The sequence below is a fragment of the Eleutherodactylus coqui genome, chromosome 3 (assembly GCF_035609145.1).
Source record: "Eleutherodactylus coqui strain aEleCoq1 chromosome 3, aEleCoq1.hap1, whole genome shotgun sequence".
In the NCBI taxonomy this organism is placed as follows: domain Eukaryota; kingdom Metazoa; phylum Chordata; class Amphibia; order Anura; family Eleutherodactylidae; genus Eleutherodactylus; species Eleutherodactylus coqui.
In genome coordinates this window covers 257,735,472-257,758,028 of record NC_089839.1, presented here as the reverse complement: position 1 = coordinate 257,758,028, position 22,557 = coordinate 257,735,472, and the positions used below count along the sequence as shown (strand labels likewise).

General features: G+C 43.0%; 1 protein-coding gene across 1 annotated transcript; it reads right to left on the bottom strand.

Moving 5' to 3' along the window:
• Positions 1-85: 85 nt before the first annotated feature.
• Positions 86-15,575, bottom strand: ZNF326 (zinc finger protein 326). Its single transcript, XM_066597339.1, has 10 exons — positions 15,433-15,575; positions 12,069-12,144; positions 8,598-9,003; positions 6,281-6,467; positions 5,996-6,095; positions 4,733-4,880; positions 3,497-3,593; positions 2,311-2,441; positions 1,880-1,975; positions 86-978 (listed from the first exon to the last, which is right to left on the bottom strand). The coding sequence occupies exons 2-10, from the start codon at positions 12,140-12,142 to the stop codon at positions 808-810; spliced, it is 1,410 nt and encodes a 469-aa protein (XP_066453436.1). The 5' UTR covers positions 12,143-12,144; positions 15,433-15,575; the 3' UTR covers positions 86-807.
• Positions 15,576-22,557: the final 6,982 nt, after the last annotated feature.

The following is a 22,557-nucleotide window of genomic DNA, read 5'->3' as shown; positions in this document are numbered from 1 at the left end:
TCAATAAGCAGTATTTGGTAACATTTTGCTCCGATTTCTACAACATAGATCAATTTCCCAAAAGACAGAAAAAACAGATTAGACATTGGTTTTACTTCTCTTTTTAATCATGAAAGCATTAAGATAGTGAACAGTTTACGAGATTTATTTAGTTATGAGACACAAGGATCTAAGTAGCAAAAAAATTTTGAAGTTTACAATGCCACAATATTTTGGTGTCACAAACTACAAGAAAAACACTAACCGTCCAACATTGTACAACTACATTCCAAGACTTCACAGCATTTTTAGGATAAAAATATTACAACCTAGAATAGGAGACTGAAAATAAAACTGACATGTTAAAGGGAACCTCTCATGTACTTTATACTGCCTTTACAGAGTGGAGACATTTTTAAGAATGTACAGGGTGTATTTACTTTTGAGAAATAAGTCACTTATTGATGTGCTTTTAGCCTCACCTCATGAACAAGTGACACTTCTCACCAGAAGCTTAAAAACCACTGATCATGAGCAGTGACAGACCACTGAAATCATAGCATGTCACTATTTTGCTGCAGTCAGAGGGCAGCATGATGTATATGACAGGTTCTATTTAAACATCAGGATGGGCCCTGACCAACATACAAGATTACCAGTTTTAAAAAAAATGCAAGAGAAATTAAACTCATCGTATGGATATGAAAAGAAAACTAATGAAAACATTTTTGCAAAACAAGCTTTTAAATCCAGTGCCCACAAAGCCAGGGTTTAAAATAGGATGGCACAACAGTTAAAAAAAAATTAATTTGCCTTCAAAAATCACAACTAATTTTCTTCAGTAGAGGCAAGAGGGTCTGCTGTGAAATCTTCTGATGCAGCAGCTACATTATCATTTCCAGTAACACTACTTTCATCAACAGGAACAACTTCAGCTGCATCTTCACCAACAGCATCTGCTGTAGCTTCTTCAGGCTGAGCCTCAAATGGATTTTCACCCTTATAAAATGAAAATATTCAAGTATTATGGCAAAAAGATTTGGAAAAGTGGTGCAGAGAAAGCTGTATAACAATATGAGAGGTACGTTCAGTAGTAAAGTACAACACTAGACATTTTTAGTGCCAACTGATTCTTAGAGCCAGTAGCCAGTGTCCATTAGCATTACAAAGTCTGCATAGTCCTAGCCTTTAAGTGTGAATAAAGTATTTACCGGCCTGCAGCATTTGGACTGAAAAGCACCCCAACATGGTTTTAAATTAAAATAAAAAAAATTGGATGGAAAAACTATCCATTCATGTGCATATATCCTTAGTTTGCAGCAAGGGGCCACAGTATCGCATTACACATCTTTTTGTTATGGAGAGAACTTTACAGCCATTCATATTTACACAGTCCTCTCCTCCTACCCAGCAATGATCTACATAATCAGTTCAGGAAGCCAAATGCCATTTGCAGAAAAGAATGTTGGGCACAAGTAGCCTTGATCAAGAGACTGCAGTGTAGAAGTCTTACAGACCAAGCAGCATTGTCCTAAATTACATATGCTGAATTTCGCCATACTCATTTTTCCAGGTGTAATGCCCTCTATAAAAGTTATAGGACACTGTCTTACAGGCATCCTGCTCAAAGAACCTACTTTGTGCATACAAGTTACGTGATAATTAAAAATGGTAAACCCATCACAGCTGAGAAAACCACCATCACTGCAAGGTCAGTAGCACACAACACAATGAGTTTTCTACACATGCACTGTATAAAGGGCCAACTTCATCCTGCATGCAAGTGTTCATCTCTTCAGTGCTCCTATGACTGAAGCGTTAGCAGCTACTTAGTGACCAACAGTATTTCCATGCCCCACACGCAGCAACCATCCGCCTATTTAATATACATACATCTTACCTTCAAATAGAGTTCATATCTTGCCTTTACAAGAGGATTATTTAGGATGCTTGTAGCTGTCAAAATGCTCTCCCGTTTTATTTGATCCTTATAGGCCTGGGAAAAAAAAAGTAAAGTTTATTTTGCTGTTGACATAGCTTTAGTTGAAATACTTCTCTAAATGGAGGGTGTACAAGCAATCAGCCATTATTGCTGAGTGATGCACTGAGTATGCAACACTCTTCCTGCATTTACTATTACAGAGAAGCTTGGTTATTAAATGACAATTGTATAATGCCAGAGGAGGGTCTCATACTTTCTAGCTGGCTAAGAGGGGTTCTCTTTCTGGGCTGAACAGTTGTATAAGCAGACAGCTTATTATTGCAGCCAAAGACCACAGCAGTTTGTTACACAATTATAGGATTAGCTAGAGGCAAATGGTAGATTCTTACCAGCTTACTCTTTGAATGATCAGCAGACTTTAGGTGCAGTTGAACAGAGCTATGGAGCGCAGGTACATACACACTACAAGCACTGCAGTGCACAGTTTCCACTTTCATCATATGATCATCAGGAGTAACTCCTAAAAAGGCAAGAAATAATTTAAAAGGAATACAAAGTTATGCGTTTGTCACCAAACATTTGAAAAGACACAATGGCAACATTCCAGAAGAGCGGCAAAGCACCTAAAACCTAGCCCTACAAACAGAAGCAACAATAACTTGAGGGGTTCTGTCATTTAAAAAATATATATACACTTCTCCATTTCTCTTCTGTTGGTATTACTGTACCTTCTCACCGATCTTCTCCCAGCTCCTGCAGTCTCCTGGGTTGGGTCTTGTCACCTCAAGCTGGCTGGATCCTCTTCCGATGACGAAATGTACATTCACAGGTAGTCTCCTTCCTGCAGGTCAATGTACTTTACGTCACCAGTGACGTAACATTCACTGCCTAGCAGGGAATGCTGATATATTGGCTAGATTGCGCAGGTGTGCTGTCTCGTGACAATAGCATATGAACATGCGCAGCGAGAGAGCACACATGCAGTCTCTGCATTCCCTGCTAGGCAGTGAACATTACATCACTAGTGACATCACGTAAACTGACCTGCAGGAAGGAGAATGTTGAGAATGGACGCTCCATAACAGGAAGAGGATCCAGCCGGCTTGCTGTGAGGTGACCTGGGGGACTACAGGAGACAAGAGAAGATAGAGGGGGGGGGGGGGGGAGAGATGCAGTAAGACAACTGATAGTGGAGGAATAGGCAAAAATTGATTTTTTTAACCTAGTGACAATATACCTTTAAGAGCTGCTGACTGCAAGGCCTGCCCTACTGAAGCTTTGGAGATCTGTATGAGCAGCCAAACACTGTACCAGTATGGTTTTAAGCGCAAGTTTAGCCAGCCATTCTCACCTTGAGCCCAAAAGACTCACACTATAAATTACGATGTTCAAAATGTTCCATTACATAGTAATTTTTCAATCAAAATCACTCGTTTGCACAAAAAGGTTCTCAAAGCAGCAAGCCAACCACGAGGAGACCAATTTAAACTCAAATCAAATACAGAAAATTTAACTACACTTCTCATTCCAGAATTCTCTATAGTCCCTAGTAAAGAAAGTGGGAATAGTCATTACCTTCCATGATATCCTTCTCCGGGGCTTTCACAGCTTCGTTCTGCACAGATTGTGCTTTACGTGCAGCTGTTTTCTTGTACTTGTTAACTATGCATTCCTAAGAGGGGGAAAAAAAAAAATTTAACATTCATACATACAAAACGCAATACCAAGAATTTACAAGTTCAGCATTCTGCAACTTACAGTATTATAATGAAACTGCTGCAGTAATAAGGGCAGGCTCACACCAGCATGTAGTAAAACGTTGTGTATGTAATGCAGCGTTTTACCATGGTGTGGAGCTGGGTATCTCCACACATTGCAGCTATTTTTGCCTGCGCATGACTTATACGCAGGGACTTTTTTTATGCTTTTGCAAGGCTGTTGCAAAAATGTACGGCATTTTGTATGCACCCATAGAGAATAGCTTCCCACACAATGAAAAAAAACACAAGTGTAAGTGAAAAAAAAAAAAAAAACCAATGTATTGGAACTGCTGCAATGTACACATATTCTACAATCACACAAATAAATATGCAATTTAAATACTCATGTGAGCCTGGCCTAGCTCACAATTGATAACAATATGAACTCCTAAGGAACACTGCAGACAGACCTAAAAAGGGTGTTTATTTTTTCCTTTTAAAGGGGTTTTCCAGTGAAATACTATTGATGACCTAGTCTAGAACAGGTGATCGGCTGAGGTCTGCCACTCGGGACCCCCAAATGATCAGCTGAGCAGGTGCATGCGGTCAGCGTTGCAAAACAGGTCAGAGCTGAAGCAGAAGCCTCTGCGCCAACCTCCGTGTAGTGACCGGCGCTTGTAACAGGCACAGATCTCATTGAAATCAATGGGAGCTGTGTCTGCAGTTACAAGCGCTGGCACTATAACTGAAACTATTGATGACCTATCCTGATGGTAGGTCATCAATAGTATTTACTCGTTTTGTTATTTTACCACATCTGCATCTGACTTTTAAAAGTTAACCACTTTAAATATCAGATGCAAAATCCCATCCAGAATATGAACGGTATTTAAAATGCAGTTAACTGAGTTTATAGTTATTACTTACATGCCAGTAATCACAAGGATTAGAAAGCTAGGAAGATTTCCTATACATTAGCAACTTTACATATTAGCTTTAACAGAGCAAGAAGCACAAAGCGTTGAAGCCATGTAGTAAAGTGGCAAGAAACTTGCAATTTAAGCCACATCTAGGTTATTTTAAAGTCCATGAATATACCACAACTACTTACATGCAAGAACTCCATGACTGGTTTATCAAATTTAGTTTGCTTTTGAATATGATCCAACATGTCTTGATGAGCTGGACTTTCCAAGTGTTCTTCAATACCCTTTTCCTCAAATGATCTGAACTTGCAGAAGGAGCATGTGAAGGCCATTCTGAAAGTTTGATTAACAAAAGTTTTAAACCATTATCATGCAGTTATAACATGGCTTATCAGAGAACAGAACAGTATATAAAGAAAGTTTTGCACAAACACCCTAAACAATTCTTTTTTTCCTTTTAAACTAGTGTGTTAAGTACATACATTTAAAGACTGTGCCATTGCTTGATTAAAAAAAAACTATTCTGACAACAGGAATCTACTTTGATCGTCTGATCTCAAAAACAAACAAAAAAAAAAAAAACCCTTAAGTGCAAATCATTCTGTACCATTTCTGCAACAAGTCTGTCACATTTTAACATTTCTTTGAGGCCCTTTTTAGTATAAGGTTACAACAGTTAAACCCCATTAAAATGATTTTATCAATGTGATCTCAGATTAGTGAGTAATAGTGCAATATATTAAAAAAACAAAAAAAAACACACCTCTTTACTGATGTGTTGCCCCTGGAGTCATTGTTTACCCACTGAAAATTAGTGACACCCTGTTAACAGGCTTTCTACATTAGTAGCTCAAGTGACTAGTTTACGAAACAGTTCAGCTGCCAAGGCACTACAATGCAACAGTAAGCATGTTGACAGAATGTAGATATACAAAACTATGATTACAGATAGTTTTTTTTTTGGGGGGGGGGGGGGGGCATCTTAATTCTAAACCTGGTTAGAAGAAACTTTCCAAAAATGGAGCAGGGCCAAATCATATGACATAATTTTCACTGGCCTTTCCATTATGATAAAGTTCTGGAATCAACTAGCATTACAAGTTAAAGGGAACCCATCACCTGCCTAAAGCTAACTTATGGTGCCGTTAGGAGAGGCAACAAGGAGCCAGGTACTGTATTTTTCATACTCCCTGCTTCCCACCAGCCCAAAATCTGACTCAAGAGTCCTGTGCATTTTTACAAGTATATGGGAAAGCACACATACAAGAATCTAAAACTCTTTGGATTTTTGTCAGGCACCAGGAGGCGGGCGAGAAAAAAAAAAAAAATTTACAGCACCCCAGCTTCCTGTCACCTGCCCTATCACCATAATAGTGCTTTAGGCAGGCAACAGGTTCTTTTTAATGTATAACTCAGAATCCTCATTGTCAAATAAAAAGGTAATTTACCCATCTCCATATTTTTCGCTGTTCTTTTCTCTTCTACGCCTCTGTTTCTCTCTTCTAGCCTCTGTGCGACGTTTCTCTTCCTCCTCTGGATCAACTGGCTCTGAAAGGAAAAAAAATAAGTAGAAAACAACCAAAGCAATACTCTGGTACTTTAAATAAACTATCCGGCAACTCCTTGTTTTCTCAACATAAGCACAAGCCTCTAAATCAAGTGTCTTAATCACAGTTTAAAAATATTTGCAACATAAATTATATCACGTATATTTTCTCATTAAGTTTCATTACCTGGTGCTGGCGTATTTTTTGCATTTTGGGTTCCTCCAGCTTTTGTCAACTTTTGTTTTTTGCCAAAACCTACAGGCTGCTTGAAAGGCTGGCCCATTTTCCTCTTAATGCCTCTTGCCATACCACCAGCCATAGGCTGCTGCTTAAAGTCAAACATTCCAGGTCTGCGCATGCCACGGCCAAGTTGCTAAAATTAGGCAAAAGTCAAGTTACACAGGGAACATCTAGTACTAGTCGAGTATGCCTTTACAAACCAAGTGGCACTAGCAATGTACAGAACCACATTGATCAGTAAAGCGCTATAAAATCATAAAAAAAAGAAACCCAGAACAATTCAAGACATGCCCCCCCAAAAAACAAAGAAAAAAGAAAACTTAAGCACATTACAAATTTTGCAAATACTTATTAAAGGTGCAATGCATTTTACGAAATTAAGTGAAAGCATGATCAACGCATAATACTATACTTAAAGGGGTTGTCCCGCTATAGCATGCGCAGAAGCCCTGTGCGGCGCGAGCACGCCGGAGCCGGACAGAACGCGCGTCTAATCCAGGGAGAAGGCAGCTTTGGTCGGCGCCATGGAGACAGGGACGCCAGCACCGGAGGGGGTAAGTGTATAACTTCTGTATGGCCAATATTTAATGCACGGTGTATATTACAAAGTGCATTAATATGGCCATACAGAAGTGCTTAACCCCACTTGCCATTTCGGGACAACCCCTTTAATGCTTAAAAAAAAAAAGTGTAGTTGTACCAGAATATCAAGTTACTCCCTATCCACAGGATAGCAGATGACTTGCTGTTTGGTGGGGATTTGAGCGCCGAGACCAACGCCGATCTCAAGAACTGGTATCCAGTCTTCCACACTGCAGGGTTACTGCACTCCCCACAGTGAGAATGACTAAATGAAGCGCCGGTCACATACCAGTTCTCCATTCACTTTCAATGGGACTACCAAGATGCCCGAATGGATATGCAGCCAGCGCTCCATTCAGTGATGTCACTGCAGGGGTAAGAAATTACCCCAGCAGCAACTGGAGATTGGAACATTAAATCCTGTTCAAGATCATGGAGGACTCAGCATTGAGACCCCCACTGATCAGCAAGTTATCCCCTATGCTATGGATAAGGGATAACTTTAAATTCTGATCCAACCTCTTTAAGCAACCCTCGGGTCCAAAAACAAAGATGGCCACACCAGCTTCTCTGTCTGATGCACAAGGTGAATTACTATGCAGCATTAGTCTAATACACTATGCACCTGCTTTGATTAACTGGGTGAGCAGCATTGACCAGTCACATCAGCATATAGTATCTTAGACCACTGTGTATCAGGTAGTCAGAGAAACTGTTCGGCCATCTTTGTATCTCCAGGACCAGAGGATCGCTTTTATTTACTTCAATTTGGATAATTTTAAAGAATCAGTAACCATAGAGAAGAAAGCAAGCAGTTAAATATGCTCTCGACCATATTTGAAAAATCCCTACATAGTCAACATTCTGCAGAAATGGAGCCCCTTGGATACATTTCCTTTAAGTCAGGGCTCCACAGTGACAGCCGCCGCATAATGCAGTCTCAAGGTTTTACTATGGGGCACAAGTCTGACCAATGTCAAAATTCTTGTGATTCAGTACAAATTTCTTTCTATGCTTTTATATAAAAAAAACTTTTGTACAAAAAGGGCAGTTATAGCAGTGGTACCTTTATTGGCTAATCAGATAGACATTTTCTAGCCAACACAATACCAGATTATTGCTGTACATTTTAGAATTCTTGCTCCTCAAAAGCATATGTAATATACAAGTGAAGTTATGACTTAGCGCTTTACATCCAATAGCTCCCATGAAATGGGTTAGAAAGCTCAATGCTTTTAGAGAGAAGGGGGAATGCATGCTAGATTACAAATATGACTAAACTGTACTAAACATCTGAAATTATAAAAATACATTTGACTATAATACATTGCACCTTTAACCTACTCAGAACTTCAAAAAGGTCTTCATGTAACCTTTTGTAATTAGTTTTTCTCTTTAGTTATTGCTCCAATAAAGCCAAGGAAGACTATATTTCCTTGTGAACAGATAGAACATGCTGTTTAAAATTTACTTAATTTTCTTTCACATGGAAAGAATTTACAAATATGTGCAAAATCCCAGTGGAACCTTTAAAGTATTACTTCTTTAAAAGTCAGTTTTCACACTGAAATTACACAAACGTCCAAGCAATAAAATATGGACAATATGCCATTTTAAAGTTCTGGTCTTCAAATAATTCAAAGTGACTATCAAAAAGAATCTGAGAAGATTCTGTACTTACTCCTCCTCTGCCACGGCCTCTGCCTGCTGCTGGTCCTCCAAAAGCATCATTGCTTCTGCCGCCAAATGCACCGTCGGGGTAAGCAGGCATTCCTCTTCCCCGAGAGCCTACAGTTGCAGGCTTCATATAGGGCGAAGAATAAGCGCCGTAGGAAGAGTAAGTGTCTCTTCCTCTGTCCTCCATAAACCCAGTCCTCACTTTTGCTCTTGTGAAAGACGGATCCCAGCTAGACCCGCCCTGGTTTCTACCGTCATAAGAGTCAACGCTATTCCGGTATGGGTTCTCATATCGGCCATCATAACTATCTCCGTAGCCTTGTTCGGATTCATTATAACCATAGCCAGATCTGTACAGATCTCGCCCACCCACAGAAGACCTGGAGTCAAAAGACTCATAAGGTCCAAACCTGGAAGAATTGACGTGAGGAGAAAAATAGAGGTAAGCTTTCCAGAAATATACAAAGCAAAGCATCATTGACATTTAACAACTTTACATCAAATTTCATACAGTAAGTGCATTAACTAACCTAATATCTTAACGTTTAGAAGTTTATGTGGCAAATCCCCCAAAAGCTAGAAGGTTTGGTTAAGAACATTGAAATAAACAAGTAGAATACAGAGTTTATGCCTGGAAGTACATGAACATTGAGCCCAGGCATGTCTTCTGAAACAGATCATGGGTATTAACACCATGGTCAAGTTTTAAACTTTGTTTAAAGGGGGCCAAAATAAAAAAAAAAAAGTTACTCAAAGTGGTATTTAGTTTCAGATATTAGTTTAGATTCTATCATGCAAAGCACTAAATGCTTACTGACTTACAGGAAACAACATTTTTATATTGTTTAGTACAATTAAAAATGTAAGCTATCATTTAAGTAAATGATCCTAAGGATATGTTCACATGGCAGAAGCCAGCTGCAGATTTGACACAATCTGTGGATTCCACAATCCGCAAGTTTTCAAAATTTAAGTCTCCCATTCATTTGGATGAGAATCTGTTCCGCAGTCCATACAGCGCAGATTTTCTTTGTGCGTGTCGTCAATATTCATTTTACCCGCTGACACGATGCTTTTTTCATGCACAATAAAGGATTGCAAGTGTTTCCCATTGATTTAATGGAAAACATCGCTTTGCAGAGCATGCGAAAAACGTGCGATATCTTTAAGACCGCGTTGAAAACAATTTTTTTTTAACCTCATAGCATAGCTGTGAGGGAAGACATTGCTCATGTGTATGACACCATCCAGAGTTCATATTCACGAGAGTTGTGCGTTTCATGCTCTTGTGCATGTAGCCTGAAGCCCCATTGAAAATTTACTTAATGTCTTTTGAGCGATAATCATTGCGTGTAAATGCTACCCTTGTTTGCTTTTCGTTCGAACGATGTTTAGTGGAGTTAAAAATCCATCGAGCGGACGGAGAGCCAAGAGCAAGGAGAACACACTGATTCTTCACAGGAGAGCTGATAACACATTTAGCTGCAGTCCTGCAGCAGAGCCACCTGCTGTTCTCTGAATATAGCTCAGGGAGGCTCATTTACATGCAAATGAAGGCAATAATGGGCATTAGTGCCCATTAGCAGTTTATGCAAGATTATCCCTCAAATTGTCAATCATCCTATCTTTTGAATGAATTTTGAGCGATCATCTGTGTGTAAATGGGCCTTTAGAAAATTCACAGTAAGACAGAAGAGAAATACTTAAGGTGGAAGACACCAGGGCTACTAAACATTTGGTGATTTGCCAAATAAACGTCATCTATGCATAAGATCCAGAAAAGCATGATTGAAAATAATGAATTCTTACACTAAAGCTAACAAAATAACTATTCTTATGCTAACTGCTTAAAAACAAGGCTAGAAGTTATGTTTTAATTCAAGTCTAAATCACATTAGGATTTCAAAATCTCTTTAGAGACAGTGATTTACCATCCTCCACAACAGCTTTAGAACAGTCCACTGACACCCCAACAAGGCATTTAAGACTTCCTCATGATGCTAAATAAGGTATTACATCTTGGCAGTTACGTAAGGGATTCCACTGTACTAATACTAAGCTCTATGCACTTTTACTTTATATCAAAATTCACTATATAACTAAGTCGTTGCATAAAAAGCGTATTGGAGGATGGGAAGATTACATAAAAGCTGAATGAGTGTGTGGAATTAATGAACCAAATATAAAATGGCAAGACTGTTAGCCAAACTTACACGGGTGTATTTTCATTCCATGTTGCTTTGCAAGAAATCTGCAAAATAACTGGAACATTCTTAGAGAAAATTATTGTAATCCACCACAGTTCTGGGAGGGAAACACTGAATAATTGACTGAACCACCAATTATGTGAATGCTTCCCCAGCAAAACACCAAAGAGGTTTCCCAGTTTTATACTAAAGATGGATTTACACACAGTTTTCAAGCTCAGATCACTGCAGTTTTTAATTGTGTTATAAGCAAAAGGCAGAAGTGAATCCAGCAGGAATTCATCCTTTAGATTTCTAATTAATTTCAAATTAATTTTGAGAGAAAGCAAAAAAACTCCAGTTATGAAAATTAAGAAAGCTGTGCATGAAACCATCCTAATAAAGCTTAAAAGCAACCCGTCACATTTCCACAGCACTACAAACCAAGTTATGGTGCTGTCAAGGGATGCAAGGGAAATGGTTGAGGAATTATACTCCCTACTCCCTGGTTCCTGCGGTGTCCACCTTTCAAGATCGCATCGGCATTGCAAATGGGACTCTTTTCAGTGTCGTTCTCTCCTATACAAGTCTACAGGAGAGTGCACACGTGGTACTGTGGAGAGTCAAATTTGCAGCGCCAGAGTGTTTTAAATGGAGGACACTGCAGGAACTAGGGAGTGGGAGAGTATAGAAATGCCTCATCTGGCTCCCTGTCACATTGCCCAACACCATAACTTAGTTTATGATACTATAGAAAGTGACAGGTTCCCTTTACTCACCATAGGCCACCTTTATAATATGACTTGTGTTTTAATACCTGCCATTTTGTATATTTGCTTGCTGTGGGTAAAGAGCACTCTGATATTCACAGGCTATAAACCAGTAAAATAGCAAATCCTGCTCACAGCCTACACAAATATACAACTGTATCCAGTCTACAGATGTTCCATGAGCTAAAGGGTAGGGTCTGACACAGTAGCTGCCACAATGTGGCAAAGAGCTCCAAGTCAGGGGGGGGGGCTGCTTGGATTGAAGCGTATATTGGCCAGCCGTAAAAAAACACTGGCCGATATACATTTGTGTAAATAAGACCTAAAACTGGGAAACTCCTTTAATAGGCAATTCTGTTCAGTGTCAGTTTGTCCATTTCTTTGTATTTAAAATGTCACAAAACGAAGTGAAACTTGCAGCTTTACTTTAAATGACAAATCTCTTCTCCAACAGGCTCAGCATATGTAAACCATAACGTTACACGATTATTCCTAAACTATACAATTTAGAATACTTACCTCTCAGCTGTATTGTCCATTGCAAAGCTATCCATACCACGACCATAAGATGCATGCCCGTATTCTCGATCCATATCTGAAAGATTTAATTAAGAAACTCAATGCAGTTAATATGCCCACTGAAGCTACAGAGCACAGAATGCCAGAGGGACATTAGAATGAAACGATAAGACCTATATCAGGCTCATTAAAGGGGTTGTCCTGCGAAAGCAAGTGGGGTTATACACTTCTGTATGGCCATATTAATGCACTTTGTAATATACATCGTGCATTAAATATGAGCCATACAGAAGTTATACACTTACCTCCTCCGGTGCTGGCGTCCCCGTCTCCATGGCGCCGACTAAAGCTGCCTTCTCCTTCCATTAGACGCGCTTGCGCTGTCCGGTCTTCTGCTCTGTTGAATGGGGCGCATGCGCAGAAGACATGTGCGGCGTGAGAACGCCGGTGCGGCCCCATTCAACAGAGCAGAAGACCGGACAGCGCAAGCGCGTCTAATCCAGGCAGAAGGCGGCTTTGGTCAGCGCCATGGAGACACCAACACCGGAGGGGGTAAGTGTATAACTTCTGTATGGCCAATATTTAATGCACAATGTACATTACAAAGTGCATTAATATGGCCATACAGAAGTGTATAACCCCACTTGCTTTCGCGGGACAACCCCTTTAAACAAAAAAACACAGCTAAACTTATGCAGAACTTTAACCCCTTAATGACGGTTTGTTTGAAGAAATAATCTTTATTTGTATAACGACAACATAATTCGCAGTGCTGTGATTGGGTGATGTGAGCAACAAAGACAGTTCTTCGAAATACAAAATAAAGCTTTAGGCCTCCCTCACACAGGCGGTTGGCAAAAAGCCGCAATTTCAATTGCAGTGCTTTGCTGCGACTTTACTTTCAGCCTGCGGCCGACAGCTTAGTTTAGCATACCTCATCATTGATGAGGTGCGCCAAGTCAAAAATAAAACAGGACCCCAATCAAACGAGCGGCTGTCCAAGAGGCTGAAAACAAAGGAAGCGTTATACCACGATTAACACAGTGCAGAAAGTGTAGCATTAATCGCAGAAAAAAGAAACGCATGTGTGAGGGAGGCCTTAGGCTGGTTTCACACTGGGCGGAAAGCTCACAGTTCGGCCACAGCGGAAAAAAAGATTTTCGCCGGTAATCCGCTGCTTCAAAACCTGCGACACTTAGCCGTGGGTCTTGCAGAGGCTTGGCCACGCTCTTCCGCTGTGGCCGATGCTCCTAGAGAGATCGCGGCCGCAGCGGAAGAAAAAAAAAACACCCATGCTGCGGCCAGCGAGTCAGAGCCGCAGCGCCTGCTTTTCTGCGGCGGATTCGCCATCCCATGTGGACGAGATTTCTGAGAAACCTCATCCACATGGCTGGCTAACGTCAGGATTAGCGGCCGCAGGCAGATTTGCTGCGGCAAAATTCCGGACTAAATTTCCACGGCAAATGCGCCCAGTGGTAACCCAGCCTTACCGTAACTGGTTGTCATGAGCAACAGTGTTTATAAAGCCGACCCGTTAAACACTTGCTGGATGAGGTTTTCTGTATAATGAAGGTTTCTAATAAAGAGAGACATTTTACATTGACACTAAATGTACAAAGCCATGTTCTATAAGAGATTATATTTAGTGTCCTATGACCGTTTACAGGCCGCAGCCCCTCCCAGTGTACAGAGCATCACAGGCGGCACAGCCAATAGCTGAGCTCATCCATGCCCTGTAAAGCTGGCATCACAGGGGAGACCCACACTATTTGCAGTTGGTTTAAGCTGCGGAAAGTCAGCCACATGTGAATAGACCCCGAGGCCTCTGTCCACGGGCGATATGTCACTGCATTGTCCGCGGCGTTAATCCGGCAACGGGTAAAGGCATAATTAGACAACGATTATCGCTCAAAAGATGTCTTGAGCGATACAAGTTACCTGATGCAGATAAATAGAGGCGTTTTGCCGACGCCGTGCGCGAGAGCGGCCGGGCGCAGGGCAGATGATGGCACCCCTTCGGCCCTCCTGGTGGTGCAGCAGCACACGGACCGTACATATACCCCCAATCATTCCAACGCGGGAGGTATGACCGCCACAATGCTGAAAGATAATCCATGAACCACACGAGTGGGTCAGACCCCGCAGCAGAACTGGACCTGTGCCCGGCCGGATTCTAACCCGCACTCCAGATATGGCGGCCCGTGCGCACCACCGTCGCTAGGCAACCACAAGGATCCTGTGACCTTCTGGCAATGTTTGCGGAAAGGAAAATAAATACAACACGCTGCGATTTACTACCAACGAGCAGAAAAATGGCAATTGGGCAGGCGGCCTTAGGCCGGCTTCACACGAGCGTGACGGGCTCCGCTGCGGAATATTCCGCGGTGAAGCCCGTCACGGCGCCCCCCAGAGACCCTATACTTACCAGCAGAAGATAGCGTGAAGACGCTTCCCCGCCCACCGCCGTCGTGTCATGTGACACGCCCAACGTGTCACGTGACGCGCCGGCGTTAGGCGGGGAAGCGTTTTCACGCTATCTTTCGCTGTGCTACAGCGGGAGATAGCGTGAACGGACGGCTTCCATTGACTGCAATGGAAGCCTTCTACGCGTACACCTGCGGCAAATAGAGCATGCCGCGGGTGAGGACGGGAGATTTCACGGTGCGGAATTCCGCACCGTGAGCATTGAGCTATTAGGTTCAATAGTACCTAATAGCTGCGGGAACGCAACAGATTTTTGCCGCGAATTTACGCGGCATAAATCCGCTCGTCTGCAGGCGGCCTTACTGCACGCTGATGCGCTCGGCTGGAGGGAGGCTTACTGAAGCGCTTGAGAAATGCATTAAGAACGCACGTAAATCGCGGCAACAAACCCACTGGTGGGATTCTGCAGGACAACGCATGGCTCCGGGGGAGAAACGGCCGAGCAGATCGCTTCCATCAGTAATAGCAGACATACAGTTCTATGCTATAAATATATATTTGCACCTGATGAGATACTGACAGAAGCGCCACAACCTCCACCCGCCAGTAAGCCTGCAGCGATCCCCGGGAAGGGACCGCGCCTAGCGGAAGAAAGGGAAGCAGCCATTCCGCAACGGTGAGGAGACGCCGCCGCCATTTTGAGAAGCCGCGCGGCCGGCCGTGTGGGGAGGGGAAGCCTCGGGGCGGCTCAGTCACGGCTTCACGGGGGCTGCAGAGCATTTATAGAGGGCCGGAGTTAATCTCCTCATACCGGTTCTCCGGTAATAAGCGGCCGCCGCTTGTCCGAACCGCAGAACAAAGCAGCGGCCGCCATGTTAGGTGACCGAGCCTGCCACTCCCTGAGGTGAGGTGAAGCCAGGCCAGCCCCGCCGTCTCCTACCTGCTGTGATCGTGTGACTCGGGATGACGGGTTTATCAGCGGTCGTTTCCTCTCCTTTCTCAGCGGCGGCTTCGGATGAAAAGACGCAAGGAGTGCTCGCGCTTCCTCTTCAGAAATGGCCGGAGCGGGGAGTGGCTTCTCTGCGAGCCCGCCTAATGTGGGGATTGGCCGAGGATCACGTGGTGTCTTCCGCATGCCCCGCCCTCCGAGCGCTTCTCTTTTGTCATTGAGAAACAGGCGCTGCCTTCTCTGTGAGAGGAAATGGCGGCGCCTCACAAATCCCCCCAGTCTGTGCTATACACTGTGGCCATACACTAAGTGATACCAGAGGAATAAATAAAATATTACCCAGAAAAATATACACAATGTGAAATAGGTGGAAAGGGTGTCATATATTGGGGAACCAAAAAATAAGTAACAGTGATACTTAAACTGAGTGCACATAACTGCATTGTAATACGTGGCGTATATCCGCAGTGTATTTTTGCGTATCCCGGCGTATGTTTGCGCATGTACTGCGTATTTTATACGTGCCAAAAAAAGGGAATAATGTCAGAGGTTGCCATGTAAGCACTAAATGGGAGGTCGCCATGGAAACGTCTGATTAGTGCTCACATGATCGCACAGGCGCCATTTTCTTTTCCTCTCCTGGGTTGGCCAGAGTTGTTTGCTGCGCTCCGAGAACCGTGTCTTCACTAGAGGATGGCGCTCTCTTGGCTTGGCCAGTTCTTACCACTTTTGCGCAGCCTCGACTGATGCATCAGAGCAATGAGTTTGCTCATATCAAAAGTAGCCATGTTTGTATATTAGCCCCTGAGGCCGGCTGCACACGAACGGGTCATATTCCACATGTGAGAGCCCACAGCGGAATCCGACCCTGTGCCCAGCAGGCGTCCGCGCGTCCCTGTATTTCTCTGTATTGCGGATGGTCGGACGTCTCGCCGTAAGACGTGCGCAGTACAGATTTATTTTTTAAATCCTTGCTCTTCTCGCCCCGTTGCTAGGCCAAGACACGGAATCTGCAACCTTTCCGCAATGTCACTTGTGGAAGGGCTGCGGGTCAGACGGCTTCCATTGACTTCGATGGAAGCCGCGCAAAAATAGAACATGCTGAGGGTGTTTTTACTCAAGCAGAAATCGCAATTGCTGTCTGCCCGTGTGAGCGGACATGTGAATGCTCCATTCTTGCTCATGGATGCGGTATGCCGCGGATCGTCCATGCGGGTGGCGATGGCGGATTCCGCAATCCAAATCTGTCCGTATGCAGCCAGCCTCAGCGATTCAGGACGTACATTTGCGCCCTGAAGTTTTGGGGTTTGTATAGAGGGGTATCAGGGGTCGATCCCGCTCCATACACTGTGGGAGCCGGCTGTTTCTTACAGCCGACACCCATCCGCAAGACCTCCGATAAGAAGCGCCATTGTTTGAAGCTGTTAACTCTTTAAATGACAGTGAACGTGGCCAGAAAAACAAAATAAGGCAGATTTGTAATAAAAAGCGATCAAAAATGTACTCCAAAAATGGTACCAATAGAAACTAAGACGCCCCGCAAAAAAAAAGCCTTCCCACGACTAAGTCGACAGAAAAACTAAAATGTTACCGCAGTAAGAAGAGGGCGACCGAAAATAATTGAAAAAAAGGAAATATCTTTGGAAAAAAATAAAAGTAGTACAGCAAAAAAAAACTTTATGTATTTGGCATCGCAGTAATCGTACCAACCCATTGAATAAAGCTGTCAGGTCATCTTTGTTGCAGTGCGTACGCCGTAGAAATGAGACCCCCGCAAAGATTGTGAAATTTCATTTTTTTTTTCATTTCATCCCACTTAGAATTTTTAAATATTTTTCCAGTACATTAAATAGTACTATTAAAAAATACCACTCATCCCACAAAAAACGTGTTCTCGGACATCTACGTCGATGGATAAATAAAAGTTATGATTTTTTAAAAGGGAAGAGGAAAAATCAAAAATTGAAAAAAAAAAGTCGATGTCCTTAAGGGGTTAAGGCCTCCAATATCCCCAGACAACAGCTTGGATGGGTGTGGGGGTCCCCAGAGGCTCCAGCTCCGTCTGCCTCCAACTTCCTGCTTCCTTTGTTAACTTCTTTTGTACGTCTCCTAGCAACATGAGTAAAAAAACGTCGCAAGATAATTGCGTTTGGAACACACCCATAGAGAAAGCGCACTTATGCGCGTAATACACGGAAAAAGAGAACATGCTGCGATCTGTTTTACACTTACAACACAGGCATTAAATCTCCGCAAGTGTGAGTGGAACAATGAGAAGCAATGTACTGTCGTTGACGCCGCTTCGCGTGTAATACGCAATAAAAATAAGTTTGTGTGAGCTCGGCCTAAGGGTAGTTTTAGAAAGTACGACAATTGCGTGCCGAAGCACCCCAGCAGTGGATTCCTTCATCCCCACGGGGAGTCCCTTCACCCCAGTTGTGTCTGAAGGGATTCCCCCAATTGTGTCTGAAGGGATACATGGGCGTCCGCAAATGAAAGACAGTATGCGGATTTGATTTCTGGATTTTTTGGTCCAGAAAAAAAAATTGCAGCATTCTCCATTTCAGTGCGGATCCCACACGGACAGCTCCATTGAAGTCAATGGAAGGCGTCTGATCCACGGCCCATCCGCAATTGAACTGTGGATGGGCTGCGGATTCCGTGGGAAAGTGGGAGTCAGAAAAAAAAATGTGCATGCGCGCCGGCGGCGCTTCCGCACGCATCCGCAGACCAGGAAATAGAAGACCCGGACAGCACGCAGTGTACTCGTCCATGGGCAGGTTCGAATTCCGCTGGGGGCTCCCATATGTGCTATCCGATCCGCCCATGGACATGAGGCCTAACATGCCCGCCTGCTGCTCAGCCATCGGCTATGAAAATCATGGGAGCAACACATAAAATACATTCACCCCTCTTTTCACATGCTAGCAGGCTTCCGTATATCTTCCAAGGTATATGCGTGATATCTACCACCTAAAGATATTTTTTAAGAGGGCAAATTCAGGATACGCCTATACGGCCATTGTTTTTTTTGGGCTTACTGATAACACACATGAGATTGCTGATTGTTTCCCAGTGCCATTTCCTGAATACTCCTGCACTAGCCATTGTTTTTTTTATTTCAATGACTACAAACCAGAAAACCTAGATTCTTCAGCAAACACCCAAACCTTACCCTTGTTATGTAGCCAGCAATTATTCACACCCTCCTGCTCTCAAAGGCCGATCCTTCACTTATGCAAACGCCCTCCTAGGCAAACAATCGGCCTGTATCTTACATGTAAACACCACCAAGCGCCACACTGAGCGAATGAAAAGGCGTTCATTTGAAAAGAAAAACGTTAGGTTTAAACGCCCGTGTTTTAATAAAAAAAACAGTCGCTCACTTTTCAGTGGGTATAGTGAATTTCTTTGTGTGTAAAAGGGCCTTTAGGCGTCATGTCCACGAGCGGATGAGATCCCTCATGCGGGAGACCCTGCCCGCAGCCGAGAACCCTGCGGAACCTGCCCAGGTCTTCTGCATGCCAGTCTTGGTCTTTTCTTCTGCACTGCAGATGTGTGCAGAAGTGCCGGCCGGCGCACATACTCAATGCAGTTTTTTTCTGGACACCTGCTTTCCTGCGGGATCCGTGGCCCGTCCACAATTCATTTGCAGACGGGCCGTGAATTGGACGGCTTCCATTGACTTCAATGGAAGCCATCCATGCAGGAACCACACTGAGATGGAGCGTGCTGTGATTTGTATTTTGGACCTGTGCCAGCGGCCATGGACAGGTTTCTTACCTGTCCGGATGCAGTGCGGGTCTCCTTCATCCCGGCCGGATCTCCTTTCTTCTGCATGGCGGATGCTTACTCCTGCTTTCCTGTGGATCCACGGCATTTCTACAGTGTCAGCTGCGGGTGTGCCGCGGATCGGACGGCTTCCTTTGACTTCAATAGAAGCCGTCCGTGCAGGAATCTGCAGAAAATGAAGCATGCTACGATTTTTTCCCGCGCCTGCGATCCGCACACCAGGGGAAAAAAATGACATTTGCATGCTTTTAATTGTTTTGCGGACGCTAATGCATCCCTATGGGCAGCTTGATTTGCGGATCTCCTGCGCGGGTTCCGCAAATCAAATCCATCCGTGGACATTGGGCCTTAGTCTTGTCAAATTTTTTTCTAAGTCTTGGAAAAGTCCTTTAATGATAATCTGACTAGACTGCGCAACAGCAACATGTATGATACAATTTAATGTAGGGAAGCACGTGTTCTCCATTTCTAGATGGTACGCAATCAAGTCTCTTTTCTGCTGTCCACATAGAAGACTTCAGCGCTGCCATCTTCAATTTAAAAAATCCATATCTTTATTTTAAAAAATGAAAACTACACATCTTCACTTCAAAAGGTGTTGCTGCGCGTTTTGTGCTATTCATCCCTTCTTCATGGCGTGCAATGCAGCACGCAAAACCCCATTAAATAGTATAGAAGGAGGGTCGCATCCAATCACGCACGACTGAAACATGTTGGAAACAATTAGTGCACACAGCAAAAAAATATTAAAATGATTAATTTATAATGTAAAGATGGATCATGTCTAACATTGAAACCCTGTGGGACTCTACTTTGTAAAATGTACATCCAATTGGCCTCTCTATTCGATAGTCTCTGCCAGTGCTCACCACCTCTTCTAGGTTTGTTAAAAGGGTTTTCCAGGGAGAATACTGCTGATGACCTGTCATCAGGATAGGTCATCAATAGGTAATCGGCTGGGGCCCGTCACTCGGGACCTTGACCGATCAAGGTCGCAAATATACAAAGGTCGGAGCAGAGGCCTCTGGGCAGACCTCCATTTAGTGGCCGCGCTTGTAACTGCAGGCATGGCTCTCATTGAAATTAACGGGAGCTGTGCCTGCAGTTACCAGCACCGGCCACTACATGGAGGTTGGCCAGAGGTTTTCGCTCTGACCTCTGTGTATTTGCGGCACTGACAGCATGCGCCCGCTCAGCTGATCGGTCGGGGTCCCTTTCTCCCTGGAAAACCCCTTTAAATCTTTGTATTCCCTGGAATAAGAAAGTTTGCATGTTACCCCCATGTTTATGGAGAATATTTTCTGAGGCTGCTGACATGTGTAATGTTCGGGTTAGGCAGATTCACACGAGCGTATATAACGCAGCATTTTATCACGGTGTGGACCCGCATATGGCAGCGATTTTTGCCTGCACATGCCAGCATATCTCACCCACGTTGTCCTGCACAGGCTTCCTTGTTGTATTTTTTTTAACCCTTTCCAATCCATTGTCAGACATCTGAAGACATTCTTATTGAAGGCTGTACAGCTTCGATGTCAGAAGGCGTCCGGCAGGGTATTCTTACTGTAGATTACTGACTGCTCTGTTGTCGGCGCCTCTCCAGCTTGCCACATACCGCAGTACTGGCTCTAGCCAGCAGGTGGCGCCATTGTATAATGGCAGAGAGAGCGAGCCCCTCTAGGAAACTCTGTATCCAAAATTGGATTGCAAAGGGTTAATATCCCACTCTGACGCTTAGCGAGGTTGCGTAACAGCAAAAATCAATGCATTTTAATTGCCACAATGTACCATGTATTATGCGCACATACATCGCACGTAATATGCAATAGAAATTCGCTCATATGAGCCTGGCCTTAGAAACATCTGAAATGTGTTTTCTTATACAAACTTGTAAGGCCTAGATGTACAGCCCACATACTGTAAATGATCATCTCTGCATGTTGCTCACTATGAGCTGTACTGATGCTTTGCATTGGGGATTAAGATACAAACCCCTGTTGGAACTTGATTAAAATCCTCCTGATGAACTGACTATAAGGATTAGTAGTTAGGGAAACGCGTCGAGGTGTATTAGGAGAGTAGTGGAGGGGCTTATTCACATGCTATGATACAAGTTAAAAGCATGCAGCTAGCAATTGAGGAAATGGACACAGAGGTCTCAGCGTCTAACAAGCAGTAGTCCTCACAGGTGTTTCCAGGCATAAGTAAACCAACACAAAGTACTGCAGCAGATATACATGCTTTACTATGAACCAAGGTTTATATACTCTGATAGAATGTGGTGAATCAGACAACATAGCCGCTTCCACTGCCTGTTGTACAGCTGGCCAACACCATCGGTCTTATTAGCTGTATAATTAATTCGGTTGAATATACCCAATGAGAAGGATTTTTGGGGGGGATCCTTATATGAATACCCATATGCAAAATTAAGTATAGAGAATGGTGGTACCATTTATACTATATTGCACCAAGTGTTTGAGGCAACAGAAAGAATAAGAATAGAAGCACCCATTACATTGAATAAAAATTGAAGATTTTGTGGTGTTGATAAATGTAACAACCAACAACCAACTTCAATTGTTATCCTGCTCATAAGTAGTTGGACCTTATCTACAGACGGATACGTCTGTCCTACATTGTGAATACATTTCTTTCCTAGCCTATGTCATTATATACAACACTTTGAGTGCACTTTGATACTTTCTTGGATGGTCATCAATATTTGGTGCACAATCTATCCATTTATCCTAATAGGAACCCGATATATCACGGAAGAAGTTTGTCACAAAGAAATACCAATGATATGTTAGATTGTGCATACTGTATCTAATAAGTCTAACGCATGAGAGAGAGAAAATAAACACAAATACGTGAAACTTGATACATCTTTATTAAAAAGTTTATTACGTCTGTTAGACAAAAAGAGGCATCAACATACTTTGATATATGGTGAATATTTTGTACTCCCTATTAACGCATAATGGGTTCCCTATTGGCTTAAGCTATAAATTTATTTAGATTATCACTGTTTGTGTAATGTGCCTTTAACTAAGTCAATTTTATCATTTATTAATAAAAGTTAATTTTTAATCCTAATCTGTGAATAACTGAAAGAAAATTTTGGGATACTTTTTTGCCACGGTGAAAGATACTGTAAATGACAGGACTGACGTGTAATAATAAACTACAAAGGTGGAATTACAATTTATACCATTCTGTATTTTATATTCCTGTGCCGTGACAGTAGATGAAAAACACTTTTGATTTGCAAGCATAAGAACAAGCTTTGTGAATACAATGGCCGCACGGATGAAAACCTTC

Coding starts and splice junctions, on each gene's coding strand:
- ZNF326 (XM_066597339.1), bottom strand. CDS start 12,142: ATGGATCGAGAATACGGGCATGCATCTTATGGTCGTGGTATGGATAGC. Junction 9,004..12,068: donor ATGGACAATACAGCTGAGAG/GTAAGTATTCTA, acceptor CAATTCTTCCAG/GTTTGGACCTTATGAGTCTT. Junction 2,442..3,496: donor GGAGAAGGATATCATGGAAG/GTAATGACTATT, acceptor TTGCCTTTTTAG/GAGTTACTCCTGATGATCAT.